The sequence below is a fragment of the Suillus discolor genome, assembly GCF_016758755.1.
Source record: "Suillus discolor strain FC423 chromosome Unknown F5147scaffold_34, whole genome shotgun sequence".
In the NCBI taxonomy this organism is placed as follows: Eukaryota; Fungi; Basidiomycota; class Agaricomycetes; order Boletales; family Suillaceae; genus Suillus; species Suillus discolor.
Window position 1 is genome coordinate 258,324 of NW_024541281.1, and position 15,088 is coordinate 273,411.

The following is a 15,088-nucleotide window of genomic DNA, read 5'->3' on the forward strand; positions in this document are numbered from 1 at the left end:
CAACAGGTGAGCAAACCTTCTCGTTATATCATGCTTCATGCCCGCTGACTTGTCATATAGTCCACTGATAAAATTCTCAAGGTACGCTTTCACGCTCGTTGTTTTTGTATAATCCCTGATTTGAGTCCTGCAGACAACCATCCCAGACCCACTGCCTCGCCCAAAACGCGCACCAATACCGACTAGTAGATTTTTCGATGATGCAAGTTCAATGGTTCATATGATACAGTAGATGTCATGCATGTTTCACCATCCTTTGACAGTTTGATCCACATTCTCCACCTGGACGCAACAATCGTGTCAGCACTACGCGTAACGCTAAAGGCTCCAAGATCAAAAACATGATAGGTCGTATTTTTTCTCGCTCCTCCGCTTCCCAGGACCAAACTCCTCGCCCACATGGGGTTTCCCTTGTAGACGTCTTTGCAACACGAGGCAAATACGTAAGCTTTGCTGATTTTTTGACATCCATCTAGTGACGTTGATATTGTCTTGCAGCGCACCGCTAATGCCCACAGTGGGAAAAGGCATAAGTTGTTGCAGCTACAACGTCCTCCTCGCCGGCAAGCCCTCGCCGGTGGCTCAAGCAGCACCACGCCACCAGCGAAGACATCCAATGTGGTCAATGAAACTGCGCCAGCAACGTTGCAGACTGGAAGTGCCAACGCTTCTGCTACAACTAACCACCCGTCTCCGTTGGACATTGAACATGTTCCAGACATTGGCTGCTTTGCTGTTCTTACAAGGTGCTTCCCGTGTCTTTCACAAACTCGACCGATAAGTCCTGCTGCTCCGCGCACCGACTAAGTGGCCTTTCCCTTCCGAATTTTTTCACTGGTGAAGATATCACCCACATACAAAGCATTTGAAGATACGTATGTAATTTGATGTTGCTCACAAAAGACATTGCTTATTATCTGACTAGTACTTCGTTCCCATGGTGTCACATCACGAGCATGTCAACCTAGTGTACTGCAACGAATGGGGCATATCAAATTGTTGATGCTATCCAGTTTAATATCCTTGTACAAGAGGTTGTTATTGAAGGCCCTCAGATTGGGGTAGGTACGACACCTGACTTGAAGAACTTGGTCAGAATCATCTCCACGTTGGATACTTCCGTCCTGCGACCAATGACAGTCTAACGGAAACCAGATTGGGCAGCATATGTGCACCACCGATTCATGCGTCTGAATCCTCTCGCTCGTCGTCTCTTTCAATGGCTCCGAGCCTTCGAATTCATCGCCACTACATCGGACGACAAGACTGTCTGAACTGTGAAGCGCAAAACACACTAGCAAATTAAACACGCGCTTGGATGATATTCATCATAGTGACTCACTTGTTCTAGCAATCGGGTTGATAGTTACTGCTCTCCAAATTGAACCATGCTCTCGACGTAGGAATACAAAGTAAGCCCCGGATGACTCGTGCGACAACATGAAGATAATTAACTCATTTTCCAGATCTGCGTCAGCCATTATGTCAGAGTGGAAGATGACATTCGACGAATCGTTCATGCTCGCCTGGAAAACGCCCCACTTCATCTATTCAACACCTCTACTGGGCATTTACGCAATCGAGATACACAGATCAACACGTTGGAAAGCACAGAGTACAATGGAGATCTTAACATCATCGATGGCGCATGCGCCCCTTCAGATGGAGCCCATCGATATAGAAATGGTGGAAAAATACTTCAGCTAGGTTGTGTTATCGAATAGGCAGAAAACAAGGAGCTGCTGCTGTATGTCATCCAGGACAAAGCCATGTATAATCTGGAATTATGATCAAGTTCCAGTCATTCTGGAATTTTCCTGGAATCTGGGTATCGGCTGAGTGTGGAGCGATACTTGTTGCATCGACCAGAATAACAACGTTGAGCTCAAACGATCGGTCAACTCCATGTTTGCCTAGTATCGCTATTCAGCTCTTACGATCACATCTTCTTGCCGAAAGTCGGGCGCATCCGCAAACCGCGTGTAGAACACGTGAGGATGGACTGTTCAGGGATTTCTGGCTCCTCTCTTCTACCAATATATCTCGATGACTACTCTCCCAACCACAAGAAGTCTGCCACTATGATGCTGGAGTTGAAAAAATCGACAGGCATGAATGCGGAGGTTGTCGCACACGTCTGTGCATGGCAGGTGCGTCAGAGAAACTGCAATGGGCGTTGACGCGTGTCACCATGATGTGGCAGGAGAACATTGCATGCTCATTACTTGGCATCTTTGATGTCCACCTACCTGCCATCTATGAGGAGCAAAATGCTCTCAGGTGGTTCTCGCAGGAAATTATAGCTCAGTTTGGCGATATAACCACCCTGGATTGGGTCGGAAGATCATCCAAGTTTAATAGCTGTTCTGCCAGCCGATATTACCTCGTACGAAGCTCTCCCATGCACAGCACCATCTCTATCTGAAGATGAGATGCAGATTTTCATATTCTTGTGCGAAATGCCGCAGTTGTGGAGCGTGCTTTAAGGCTGTACACACAGCTTGACAGGATCAGTGCTCCTTGTTTCGACGATCACAAACTGTATCTCTTCCTTGCATCACATTTCACTGATGATGTCAAGGCAGCAGAGGCTCGGCGGCAGAGCTTCAAGACCTGTTCATCGCCGCTGAAGATCAGGTGATCAAATACTCGTCCATCCCATTGAATCATTATGACCTTGGGTTGCATGACTTCGCAGACAATACAGATAGCCTGGGAATTTTTGAAACCCCGAGTTCCCATCGCTAGTGGGCCTTTTGGAGAGCATCAGTTGTTGATTCAGCCTGAGAGTCTCGTTTGCGAGCTCTGAGGTTGAGTGTTCGCTTTGGACAGCCTTTTGGTGCAGTCCTGCAAGCACGGCAGCGTGGTAGGAATTATAAAAGAATTGCTTTGGAGCGCAGTATCATCATATGGGTAAAGGACATGGTTGCTATTCGAGACATGATGGATGTCAAGACACTAGATATTGCAATTGTGTGTATGCATCTCCAAGAGCAGAACGTTTGACGTGTTTTCATTCATACCTTGATTCGCTGCATCAATTGACAAGATTTATTTTGTATCATATGTACTGTATGCTTATAACTTATGAAAGGAAATTGAACGTTGAACAATGTCCTTATAACGATAAAAGGGGTTTTCCTTTTTGGTCATCGGATGGACGTGAGATTTCCTTCCGTAGTCATTACATACTTCCGCAAACCATTCAGCAAACAGTCGGACCTGGTCACATATTCATGATTTCTGTTAGTCGTTTTCAACACTTGCATCGACAGTGCTAAGCGTTACGTCTAGGCATTCTTCATATTCAATCAGAAGGGAGAGGTGCGCTTGGTTGTCTTATCATTGCCTTCTCTTTCTAACGACTCGGAATTCGTGGCGCCAAGGTTCTCATATCCAGACTGTATCGGACAGACTTCAAGTGGGATCATTTTCTATTCACGCCGTACTCGTCTTATACATTATAGGCGATCCATCGCAGACGTATTCCGGATACAAGTAGTATCTAACAGTGATGTACGATCTCCCATCATAACGTTGGGCTCGACCAGTTTCTTTCATGTGCGGGTGAACAACCTCTACGTTGTCTGCGTGACAAAGTGTGTCCAATACCTCTAGCTATCTTTATTGCGCTAATCATCAGCTCAGGACAAACGCAAACGCCGCCCTCGTCTTTGAATTTTGCTACCGTTTCATTAGTATCGCCAAATCATATTTTGGAAAAGTAGACGAGGAATCAGTCAAGAACAACTTCGTGTTAATATATGAATTAATTGATGGTAAGGTGGTTTTATTTGTCTGGATGGTGCTTCACCAATGATGCTCTACAGAAATCAGTGACTACGGATACCCTCAGAACAGCGAGATCGACACCCTCAAATCTTATATCACCACAGAAAGCGTAATATCTTCCGCTATAGCAGCTGTTTGCATTTTCCTTTGCTGGTTGATCGACATTCAGCTGATGGGACTTTAGGAGGAGTCCTCAAAAATCACTACACAAGCTACAGGAGCGACAAGTTGGCGACGTGGGGATGTGAAGTACAAGAAGAATGAAGCGTTTGTAGACGTGGTGGAGACTGTCAATCTAAGCATGAGTGCAAAAGGTGATGATGACTTCCTCTTATGCATCGTGCGCAATGTTCATGATTGTTCTCTAGGGACTGTCCTTCGTGCCGATGTGGATGGGCATATCCAAATGCGCGCGTATCTGTCTGGGACGCCAGAATGTAAATTCGGTCTCAATGACAAGCTCGTCATCGATAAGAACAGCCAAGGCGGTGCAAGCGACGCAGTAGAGCTGGATGACTGTCATTTCCATCAGTGTGTCCGGCTTAATGAATTCGACTCAACCCGCACGATAAGCTTTGTTCCTCCCGATGGCGAATTTGAGCTGATGAGGCGAGTCATTTCTATACTTCTCAGTTTCACAACCAACCACTGAAAAAAAACGTTATACAGGTACCGCTCGACGTCAAATGTTAAGTTGCCTTTGCGAGTGATCCCTACGGTAAATGAGATTGGAACCACACAAGTATCGTACAACATTTCCGTGAAAGCCAGTTTTGGGAACAAGTTGTCTGCCACCAACGTGGTTTTACGGATACCGACACCATTGAACACGACCGGCGTGGACTGCAAAGTTGCAAATGGCAAGGCTAAGTATGTACCTGCCGAAAACGTGGTTGTGTGGAAGTATGTCACCTGGTCCACTTGAGATGACTTCTGCTTATATTGCGTCTAGGATTCCGCGAATTCAGGGTGGACAGGAGTGCACCTTCAACGCGACTGCTGGTCTTACTAGCACTACCACTCGGCAAGTTTGGGCTCGGCCACCTATTGACGTTGACTTTGAAGTTTTGATGCTCACCGCATCTGGTCTGATCGTTCGGTTTCTCAAAGTCTTTGAGAAAAGCAATTATCACAGCATCAAGTGGGTGCGCTACCTCACCAAAGCGAGCGGGAGTTATCAGATTCGGGTAAGTGGTTAAGCTATCCGATTCATGACAGATCGCGTGCTGACAACTGGTGAAGTTTTGATGCGATCATTATCCCTTACATTTGTTGACTTATATACTACAACCTTGGACAATCGTGTTAATCACATACCAACTGATGGACTTTGGGTCCCTTCTGAAATTTTAACTACATGTTGTCGGGACTTGTGTTTGGAGTACCAATCTTAGTAACAACTATACACAGGCCCCGACAGTCTACGCTCACCTCAGCTCTATTCCTCAGTTTCAACAACATCGTTCCGCTTCCATGTTCTGGAGGTAAATTTTTTCCCTTTCCACATATTGTGGGGTTTAAATACATTGTGAACTCTATTCTTGAGTAGATTCGGATTTCACAACACATCCTCCATCGACAGTCTACTGGACAAGGATGATGTTTCATTAGAGGCAATTCTAGACGAAGACGATCTACTACAGGAATGCAAGTCACAGAACACGCGGCTCATCGACTACTTTCAGCGTGTAGACGTCCTGAAAAGACTTCTGGGGTATGTGACTGGTCAGATTCCAGGCGAAGAGGAACGAGGACGGTTCAAGTAAGCCTTATCTCCGGTACTCTGCCTCATGGGCATTGCCACTAATCAATTCTAGGTATCCGTATGTCGCTACAGAAGTTCTCTGCAGTGAAATATGGTCGATAGTGGAAACCTGCGTCAATTCGTCAGACCAGCTGCTGACACCGTTCTGGGAAACGGTTCTGGACAAGTCGCCTGAAGAGATGAAGACAGAGATGGTCATGGCTTCTCACTTTGCCAAGATTAATGCTGTCTTTCTCACCAAGAAGCCGGCGGAGGTGAATACCTATCTTTTCACCGCCGTCCTCTGACAAACCCAGAGCTATGTGCTCAGATGCTCGCCTTCATCCAATCCCAACCATTTGTTGTGGAGCGCCTCTTGCGACACGTCGAGACGCCATCTGTAGTTGACCTTATTGTCCGCATCATTCAGCTGGACGAAGTCCCAGGTGGTGCAGGGGTTCTTGAAGTATGCTCTTATATGCAGCATTCTGCGTGGCAGCTTACCCAGTATCGCAATTCAGTGGCTTTCGTCGGAGAACCTCATGGGCAGATTGGTTGAGCTGCTTTCCCCGGCGCACACCAGCGACATGCACACAGTGGTTTCAGAATTGATCAAGGGGATACTTTCCATGGCTACTGCGTCACCTGCACCGGGACTTACGGATGGTCTGCAGAATGGAGTTGCTTCAAATCTTTTCTCCAGGGAGCTGGCGCGGCCCGAGAGCGTTTCAACATTAACCGATTACATATTAAGCGATTTCAGTCCATTAGCCGAAGCTGAAGGCCAGAAAGCGATCCATGATGATGATTCTACTGATCATTGTAGTTCCTCCACCCCAGAGCTCCCAAATCTCGACACCTCCCTTTCTTCTGTTGTCCACTCGATATCTGTGGTCATTGAACTTATTCGGAAAAACAATTCAGATTATTTCGAACCATACCTCTTTCATACCCTGCGAAATCGGCTAATTCATATTCAACAACAGCTGGCAGGGGCTGAAAACGGGCGCGCGAAGCTTGAGGAGTCCATGAAGGAGATGTCGGACAGAATGGGCGTGGTTCACCTGGGCCCTTTGCTAGATATTATGGGCGAACGACTCGCGACCTTCGAGAAATATCTTCGTCGACCACGATCTTTGGTGAGTCTGTCGGTTATCACTCGAATTCTCGATATAACCTTTCCCCCTTAGCAAGGTCCCATACCCACAACTGTAGGTGTGATCATGCCCCTCACCTTCGAGCGATTTCGGATATGCGAGTTGTATGCTGAACTCCTGCATTGCTCCAATATGGCCATATTAAACCGTCCCGGGGAGTATAGCGATCTTTATGACAAGCAAGGTCGATTACAAGGCGGGCTATCATCTCTGGAGCATCTTGCTCGTGTAATTGCAATTGGTTCCGGAGATGAAAGAGACCAGGACACAATGGACGATAACCATGACGACGTGGAGCCCGCATTGGAATTGCCTGTCACCAACCGATCACGAGGTTCCTCGCTATTAGATTCGGATGAAGACATGAGCGATGATGAACCTGGCAGCTCGGATGACGATGTCCTGGAGGAGATTATGATGGATGATCCTCCGAAGCTGCAACATTCACCGTCAGAAGATCTTCAGCCACAGGAACCTCCAATAATCGTCCCTTCCTCGCTCAATGCAGCGTCATTACCTCCACCTGCCGAGATTGCGGCTCAAGGTACTGCAAAACGGACTTCCAGCATGTCTAGTAGTAGTGATAGCACCGCAAAATCTCCCTCCATACGTTCGCGCAGAAGCTCCAAGCGGGTGGTTAGCACTGATACCGTGCCAGGTCTCTCGATAGGGGAGAAAACAAAAATGCGCTTCTTGGAGGCCAACGTTTTGAGCACCTTATTGGTGAGCTGCCATTTTTCCGTACTGGTACTGCACTCACACGTCTGATCAGGACCTCTTCTTCGAATTTCCTTGGAATAACTTTTTGCACAATACCGTTTATGATTTCATCCATCAAATCCTCACAGGCAGGACTGATGGAGGACTGAACAAAGAATTGTCGATCTCTCTCTTCCGAGATGCACACATCATGCAGCGCATCATCGATGGTCAAAAGCGAAATGATGCAGAAAGGTACCACACTTCATCTCACCGTTGCATGATCTCAATTATATTCCTTCAGCTCAAAAGCAAAAGGTGTTCGGCTTGGGTACATGGGCCATCTGACGCAAGTGGCGGAGGATGTTATTGGAGCTCTTGAGCATTATCCACCCAACCTCCGGTTAATCATTGAACAGTATGCACCACAGCCTGCTTGGCAGGAGTACGTGACGGGTCGTTTCAATGAGACCAAGAAACGGGATACCAGCCTCCTTGGCGGAGGGAGGCCTACCGTTACCTCAAATTCACGTGCTGGTGGTAGATGGACGGTTGACGAGGAAGATAGTGGCTCATCGTTGAGTGCAGCTGCGACTACAGGTCCTGGAACTACTGGTGAATTTAGGAGATCTGTGACCACAAGACCATCAAGAGCAACGACTGCTGACTTTGGTCCTGCGCCGATGGACGACGAGGACGACGACCATAGCGCTGGACCTCCACAAGTATGTCCTATTTTATTTGGAAACTGAGTATTTGTTCACATTTGCATTTGTCCAGTTTGCTCGCTACTTGGCTCAAGAGATGCATTCGAGGGAACAGTTTCACTCATCATCTGATGCTTCGGATGAAGACGAAGATGAAGACGGCGGATGGTTGGCTCAATCGACATTTGATTTAGGCAGACCACCCCTTCGGAGAAATACTGGAAACCAACAAGAAATTTCTTCAAATGGTTTTGACGTAGGTACATCCCCACCGTGTCGTTTCCCTGAAGTAATTCGGCCCCCCAGGATGCATTCAATCCTGGCCCCTGCGGCGCTTTGAGGGAGGCGCTTGCTGATGATCCTTTCGGGGTCAAATATGAGGACGTGAATAATTCTACTTCTCTCTCGTTGAGCTCTATTGACAGATTCATTCTAGGACGATGGTTTCGGCCCATTTTCCGATGCAGCAGCAACCTCCCCAGATCACTTCAATTTTTCGTCCTCGATTTCATCGTCTTTCTCATCTGATGACTCCTTTGACTTTGGAGATTTCCAGGGCTCAGACGACAGCATCCATGACGGTGAGCTTACCCCGACTGCTGGGAGCTGGACTTTGGCAAGCGGTTCAGAATCAGAAGGGGACGAGTTCGGCCACCCTGGAAACGGCTCGAATGGAATGCATCCGATATCGTTGGATGATTTGAATGGTCGACTGGAGTCCGATAAAAGTAAGGACTGGAGTTAAAAACGGTGTTGATAGCGTATTGTGTGCATTATCTTAGGTGATGCTCTACTGTTCATGTGTACATATCACAGCACATATTTCTTATATTCATTGTCTCGTTTGGTGTATGTTAAAGGATAGTTATGGCGTGAACTGATACCCTCCACTCCTCGACTCTGCTGTGAAATTCAGCTCGGCGAGTACTTTACCAGTCGGGTCAGCAAGAACGCATTCAATACTGTCACCTGGATTGACAGGACCAACACCGGAAGGAGTTCCGGTGAGGATGAGATCACCCTCCTGTACATTTGAGTGAATAAATTAGTAGTGCGGACACGATTATCCTGACGAACCTCCAATGTCACGATGGAAGAGATATGTTCGATAAGTCGCGGGATGCGGAAAATCATGTCCCCAGTCGTACCATTCTGCTTGATCGCACCATTGATCTAGCGTGCAAAGAATCACGTCAAGAGAAGCTCCCATTCAATAATTGAGACACACCTTCAGGGAGAGTGTGAGGTCATGAGCATCCGAAACGGCTGACTTGGGGATAAAAGACCTGATGACAGGTTCAAGACATATCGACATAACATGTTCTCATGACACACCCAATGGGAGTGAATGTATCAAAGCCTTTCACAGCAGACCAAGGCAGACCTTTCTTCTTCACCTCGTCCTGCATGTTTCGTGCGGTCATGTCAACGGCCAGAGCTATGTGTCCTAATAAGCATTCAAGCCAATTCACAAAGCATTTTGCTCACCGTAGCCCGCAATGTGAGACTCGGCTGCATCCTGGGAAATGTCCCGACCGCCTTTCCCGATTACGAGGCCAAGTTCAACTGCGCTGGAATTCATAGGACTATTACAAGAGCATGATATCGAAGCGGACCTTCATGGTGTGCTATGATGCCGCGTGGAATCTCAACCTTTCCCCCAGTAGGGAGGTAGCTCGTCGTAGGCTTGAGAAAGAAGAAAGGTTCTTTCGTCTTGGCATTGTTGAGCTCCTTGATGTGGTCAGAGTAGTTTCTGCCAATGGCAACGATCTTATTTCAGAATAAGAATATGTTGGTCGCGTAACGATGTTTGAATTTCACCTTTTTCCCCTGCCTTACGAACTGAGCTGCTGCAGACATGGTGAGCACAAGATAAGCGAGCGGAACACCGCGTGGAGGTTATGGCGGTCACGTGAGATAATTATCAACTATACTTGTACACTATTGGCGTTGTACTATGACCTGGCAGCTTTAAAAGGTTCCGTTATCCATTGGGTGGGCTTCTGTTGCAAATGAAGCCTATCATATCGAATGAGATCCGATATTCGTGCAACTGTGATCAGTGAACATTCCGCGCTACAACGCAAGAAACACTGTGCTGCCCTTTGCTGGTACATAATTCATTCATACTAGATTGAATAAGTTAAACATGGATTTGTCATGGATTGATCGGGCTTGGTCGGATTTGCCCGATTTAGGTCTCGGCCGACTAACCGAGTCGAGTCACTCTTAGCACTCCAAGACTTCGAAAATTGTTTGTTTCAGAGCAATTTCAAAGCAACGCTTTCTCTTTTCTGTCTTGCTCCCGTCGTTGTACTCAACGACAATCATGTCGCTCCCTGTTACATTTCGTGTATGCAATGCACCGAAATCTACTGCAAAGGTCTCATTCTCCCGCTCCCGCTCAACTGTCGCATCGTCTTCGATTGTCGACGCAAAAGCTAGAATAAGAGATGCTAGAATGATCAGTAGATCATCAATTCGAGATGCTACTGCGGTTCCTTCTGCGTGCGTGTCTTTCATGTATCTTTTCTTATCTCAAGTCATCTGATAGTATCTATTCGCAGTCGACCCTCCCCAGTTCCTGGATTTCAGCAGCTGCCGCAGAAAAACAATATTCCATTTGACTTGGAGTCGCATACCAACACACCTCTAGATCATTCCTTTGTTGGTATGTCAGGTGGTCAGATTTTCCACGAGATGATGCTTCGCCATGGGGTGAAGCATGTTTTTGGTTATCCCGGCGGGGCTATTCTTCCTGTCTTCGATGCCATTCACAACTCTAAACATTTCGAATTCGTTCTTCCTCGCCATGAGCAAGGCGCTGGGCATATGGCAGAAGGTTATGCCCGCGTATCAGCAAAGCCTGGTGTCGTCCTGGTGACTTCTGGTCCAGGCGCAACCAATGTCGTTACGGCAATGCAAGACGCGCTTTCTGATGGCGTGCCTCTCGTTGTTTTCTGCGGCCAGGTAGCAACCTCGGCTATCGGGTCTGACGCGTTCCAAGAAGCCGACGTTATTGGTATTTCACGCAGCTGTACCAAGTGGAACGTGATGGTCAAGGACATAGCAGAACTGCCAAGGCGCATCAACGAAGCATTCAAAATTGCAACTTCTGGCCGTCCTGGACCTGTGTTGGTCGATTTACCCAAGGATGTCACCGCTGGGATTCTTCGCACACCATTGCCATACAAAGCGACCACTCCAGGCTCCCACACCCTGCCTGCGAATCCTATGCAACCTGTCTCTTCTCTAACCGACATGGTGTTGATCCAGCAAGCTGCCAACCTCATCAACCAATCGCAACGACCTATTATTTACGCTGGGAATGGTGTCCTCTCATCACCTTTGGGACCTAAATTACTTGCGCAATTGGCTAAGGAGGGTAACATTCCCGTAACGACTACTCTGCAAGGCCTTGGTGCCTATGACGAGACGGATGAGAGAAGTTTACATATGCTTGGCATGCACGGATCTGCGTATGCAAATTTGGCAATGCAACAAGCAGACGTTATTATTGCTTTGGGTGCACGATTTGATGACCGTGTCACGGGCAAGGTTGATACTTTCGCACCTGCTGCCCGGGCTGCTGCCTCGCAAGGCCGCGGAGGTATCATCCACTTTGAGATCCAGCCGAAGAACATCAACAAAGTTGTCAATGCTTCCATCCCCGTCCTCGGCGACGTTGTTTCCAACATGGCTGCGCTCGTCCCCTTGATCCGATCATCACCACGCACACAGTGGTTCGGTGACATCCGGGAGTGGAAACAGAAGTACCCCTTCACATACGTCCCTTCAAAATCTGGTGCACGAAGCAAGCCACAGGAAGTTATTGAGGAGTTGGACCGGCAGACGGCCCACAAGAAGGACGATGTTATCATAACTACTGGTGTTGGTCAACATCAAATGTGGGCGGCCCAACACTTCCGATGGAAGACGCCTCTGTCGATGGTCACTTCTGGTGGTCTTGGAGTGAGCTACCGCGTTTTTCCACGGGATACCGGACGTTGACAATTTTGCAGACCATGGGTTTTGGCCTTCCCGCTGCCGTTGGTGCTAAAGTGGCCGCGCCTAACAAAACTGTTATTGACATCGATGGCGACGCATCATTTAGCATGACTGCTATGGAACTCGCCACTGCCTCACAGTACAATATTGGTGTCAAAGTCCTCATCCTTAACAACGAATTCCAGGGTATGGTTTTGCAATGGCAGGGTTGGTCGATCCCACTTTCAATATATGGATAGTTCTCACGAGAAATCTAGATCTATTCTATGATTCCAGGTACTCGCACACTCGGATGACGAACCCCGACTTTGTTCTGCTGGCTAAAGCCATGCACGTGCACGCGATTCGATGCGAATCTACGGCAGACCTTCCTGCAAAAATGAAAGAGTTCCTAGAATACGACGGCTCGAAACCCATTTTGCTTGAGTGTATGGTCGAAACCGACGAGCACGTGTACCCGATGGTGCGTTTAGAGAGGCCAGTTCATCTTTCGGTCGGGTAAACTAACTGTTACTACCAGGTCCCCGCGGGGAAGGCGTTGCATGAGCAGGTGCTCCACCCTCTCCTGAGGCCAAAAGAAAAATCCGACGCATGATCTAATTTTCATTATCTTTGATCTATATGCATATTATTCTACTTCTATCTCTTCGCGCACATCAGATTCACAACATACCGTTTTCACTGTGTACTAACATTCATTGGGTCGACCATCTTTTATTGACACGAACCACATTTATCTACGATGTTTTTGAAATTGCAAAAGGGATGTTGAATCCCATGGGGATGTTGGGGTTCTGTATGGTTACTCCAAATAAACAACAGAAATAGTGTTACTGGTGCATGTGCATGTGCGCCCAAGAATAGCGTTTGCGCTATATCATTACTTGGCTTCTCCCGACGAGATCGAATGTGGAGCTACTATTAGCCAGGTTCAAATCAGCACTGCGTAACTGTCATACAAGATCGGGAATATCTGTTCATAAGCAGTGCGTGCAGGTGCCCGGTGATCCAGTTTTGCATGCGATCAGTATGGGACATGGGCGTAGTGGGGCTCGGGACGTCAAGATACGACTGCTTGGCAGACTTCATCTGCTGAGTTGGTAGCGCTGTTCGTGAGATGGTCAGGGCAGACCAAGTGGGGAGGTTCAAGATTCAAAATAGCAGTTCGTTTCTTCCCGTGCCCAAGGCTAGTCGTGTACTAACGCGATACGGCCAGAATCAGCCAAGAGGGTGCAATATCAAGCAGCGAGCTCATCTCGGGCTAGCCAAGGCCGTGTTAGCACGCTGTACTTGGGAAGATGTTACCCCTGTCCCGATTCATTCATCGACGAGTCTGAGCTGAGAAGCATCAAAGCATAATCAGTTTATACGCGATGGATGATGAGTCTCACATGCCTGGTAGAATTTACCCAAGAATCACAACGACGCTTGTGAGATGATCAAGGCACAATATTCAGTCGAGAGAGTGTTTACGCACCCCTAAGTGTGACATGATAGATGGGAACACAGGTCCAGGTGTACATATAGGCACAGGCCCGGGTCCGAGCTCAGACGATGAACAGGCAGAAACCTCATGCAGCGGATGAGTAAATGATACGGACAGATGCATTGCGCCGTTGGAAATGCTTTCAGGGAACTGGAGCTGGATCGAATGAAAACGGGCATAGCTCATTAGTTTCGACCAATGATATCTGACTCCGACTGAGATGCTGGCCGGCCTGTGGAAAAGGCCTTAGATCACGCCGTTGTGGGTCCGTTTGGCGTGAGCTATGGAGCTGTGGGAAATGAATGGCGAATTGTGTTGCCCCTCAAACCAATTGAGCTGTCATATGATCCTCCGCTCGAGACTGTGAGCGATAAGACCGCAGTAAGCATAAATACTATGGTTTGATTGACATTCGTTGGGCTAGGACGGATTCATCAGTTCCTGTAAACCTTGCAGCACAGCAAGGAATTCCCACTCACTGCTGGATCTCCTGATGGGGATACGATGCTTGAGGATGCCCTTCAGGGAATCATTGCGCATGCAAACCATGATGTGTATCCTGAAGCATTGCTGAGGCACGAACCCTTTTTTTGCGAAGTAATAATATGCATGTCACGCAAGAGACTCGGACCCCTCGGGCAACGCGTTCCTTATCAACCTCGAAAGCGCCACTTGAAGTGGCAAAACGCTAATTTGTGTGTCAATATAATACGGCAGTATTCACCAAACCTTGAATGGCTGATGCTGAACCTACATAACACGCCGATGGAGTTTGATGTTTTACGTTTGCCCCTTTGCCGTGACAGATTGCCTCGCCTTGAGTGATGTCGGGAATGCGCTTGTTTCGAAGCGGGGAGCATAGCTAGTAGACGCCCGTTCGACTCCCGCGAGTGGCTTGGCTCCATGATCCTCTTAGCGCCTCGAAGCGAGAATTGCGGTATGATAAAGCGAGCGGGATTAGAAGCAGACCTCTTGACGTAAGTAAGAATAGGCGATGCGGACCGGTGTTATTCGAAGATTACGGACAAACTTGTTTGAGTTGTCCCGGAAGGAGCGTCGTCGACAATTGTACAGTAAGAGCGTTGAAACATTCTCAGCGTTCTCGAACTCCAAGAGGAATGAGCGGCGTTACGCTACCATTTCGCTATTGGTGGCGATATCATGAATGAGCCCTATCATTTTTAAGAACGAAACCCGACTCGGAAATCGGCAGACGAGCATACCACGGGTTCAGGCTTCGCAAATGCGAAAAAGTCAGGCCACATCAGGTGAAATCTAGTGAGGTTGATCAGTTCATCGATCGTTGCTGATCAGGACGGTAATACGTACGATGGACTCTTACTGCGTGCACAGACTCGGATGCAGGAAAATGTGTTCAATCAATCATAGACGTTACACACAACCCATCAAACACACTGTCCGATACGGTATGCCAACTGGAGCTGTGTGTATTCCGCCAATAAATCCCGTCCAATTCTTATTATCCCCGTCGGGG

General features: G+C 47.8%; 4 protein-coding genes across 4 annotated transcripts; 3 read left to right on the top strand and 1 right to left on the bottom strand.

The window, feature by feature from the left end:
- The first annotated feature begins 3,185 nt into the window (after positions 1-3,185).
- F5147DRAFT_223706 (AP-2 complex subunit mu-domain containing protein) lies at positions 3,186-5,122 on the top strand. The gene is made up of 11 exons (XM_041428687.1): positions 3,186-3,245; positions 3,295-3,324; positions 3,387-3,421; positions 3,468-3,599; positions 3,649-3,779; positions 3,831-3,925; positions 3,977-4,106; positions 4,161-4,401; positions 4,462-4,695; positions 4,745-4,979; positions 5,035-5,122. The coding sequence occupies exons 1-11, from the start codon at positions 3,237-3,239 to the stop codon at positions 5,038-5,040; spliced, it is 1,278 nt and encodes a 425-aa protein (XP_041291785.1). The 5' UTR covers positions 3,186-3,236; the 3' UTR covers positions 5,041-5,122.
- A 143-nt stretch (positions 5,123-5,265) lies between these two features.
- On the top strand, positions 5,266-8,844 carry F5147DRAFT_746191 (SIT4 phosphatase-associated protein-domain-containing protein; the record flags this gene model as incomplete). Its single annotated transcript, XM_041439822.1, has 11 exons — positions 5,266-5,276; positions 5,342-5,554; positions 5,610-5,811; positions 5,868-6,002; positions 6,058-6,675; positions 6,727-7,416; positions 7,466-7,647; positions 7,697-8,117; positions 8,173-8,355; positions 8,406-8,468; positions 8,536-8,844. The coding sequence occupies 11 exons, from the start codon at positions 5,266-5,268 to the stop codon at positions 8,842-8,844; spliced, it is 3,027 nt and encodes a 1,008-aa protein (XP_041291786.1).
- A 91-nt stretch (positions 8,845-8,935) lies between these two features.
- Positions 8,936-9,966, bottom strand: F5147DRAFT_699904 (uncharacterized protein). Its single transcript, XM_041437650.1, has 7 exons — positions 9,921-9,966; positions 9,716-9,869; positions 9,588-9,665; positions 9,435-9,537; positions 9,328-9,385; positions 9,177-9,272; positions 8,936-9,123 (listed from the first exon to the last, which is right to left on the bottom strand). The coding sequence occupies exons 1-7, from the start codon at positions 9,957-9,959 to the stop codon at positions 8,965-8,967; spliced, it is 687 nt and encodes a 228-aa protein (XP_041291787.1). The 5' UTR covers positions 9,960-9,966; the 3' UTR covers positions 8,936-8,964.
- Positions 9,967-10,343: 377 nt separating this feature from the next.
- On the top strand, positions 10,344-13,053 carry F5147DRAFT_699907 (thiamine diphosphate-binding protein). The gene is made up of 5 exons (XM_041437651.1): positions 10,344-10,607; positions 10,667-12,071; positions 12,122-12,314; positions 12,365-12,570; positions 12,628-13,053. Exons 1-5 carry the CDS (start codon positions 10,429-10,431, stop codon positions 12,700-12,702), a joined length of 2,058 nt encoding a protein of 685 aa, XP_041291788.1. The 5' UTR covers positions 10,344-10,428; the 3' UTR covers positions 12,703-13,053.
- Positions 13,054-15,088: the final 2,035 nt, after the last annotated feature.

Coding starts and splice junctions, on each gene's coding strand:
- F5147DRAFT_223706 (XM_041428687.1), top strand. Junction 3,325..3,386: donor TATTCAATCAGAAGGGAGAG/GTGCGCTTGGTT, acceptor CGTGGCGCCAAG/GTTCTCATATCCAGACTGTA. Junction 3,600..3,648: donor TACGTTGTCTGCGTGACAAA/GTGTGTCCAATA, acceptor TCATCAGCTCAG/GACAAACGCAAACGCCGCCC.
- F5147DRAFT_699904 (XM_041437650.1), bottom strand. CDS start 9,959: ATGTCTGCAGCAGCTCAGTTCGTAAGGCAGGGGAAAAAG. Junction 9,538..9,587: donor GTCTCACATTGCGGGCTACG/GTGAGCAAAATG, acceptor TAGGACACATAG/CTCTGGCCGTTGACATGACC. Junction 9,386..9,434: donor GATACATTCACTCCCATTGG/GTGTGTCATGAG, acceptor ACCTGTCATCAG/GTCTTTTATCCCCAAGTCAG.
- F5147DRAFT_699907 (XM_041437651.1), top strand. CDS start 10,429: ATGTCGCTCCCTGTTACATTTCGTGTATGCAATGCACCGAAATCTACT. Junction 10,608..10,666: donor GCTACTGCGGTTCCTTCTGC/GTGCGTGTCTTT, acceptor ATCTATTCGCAG/TCGACCCTCCCCAGTTCCTG. Junction 12,571..12,627: donor ACGAGCACGTGTACCCGATG/GTGCGTTTAGAG, acceptor TGTTACTACCAG/GTCCCCGCGGGGAAGGCGTT.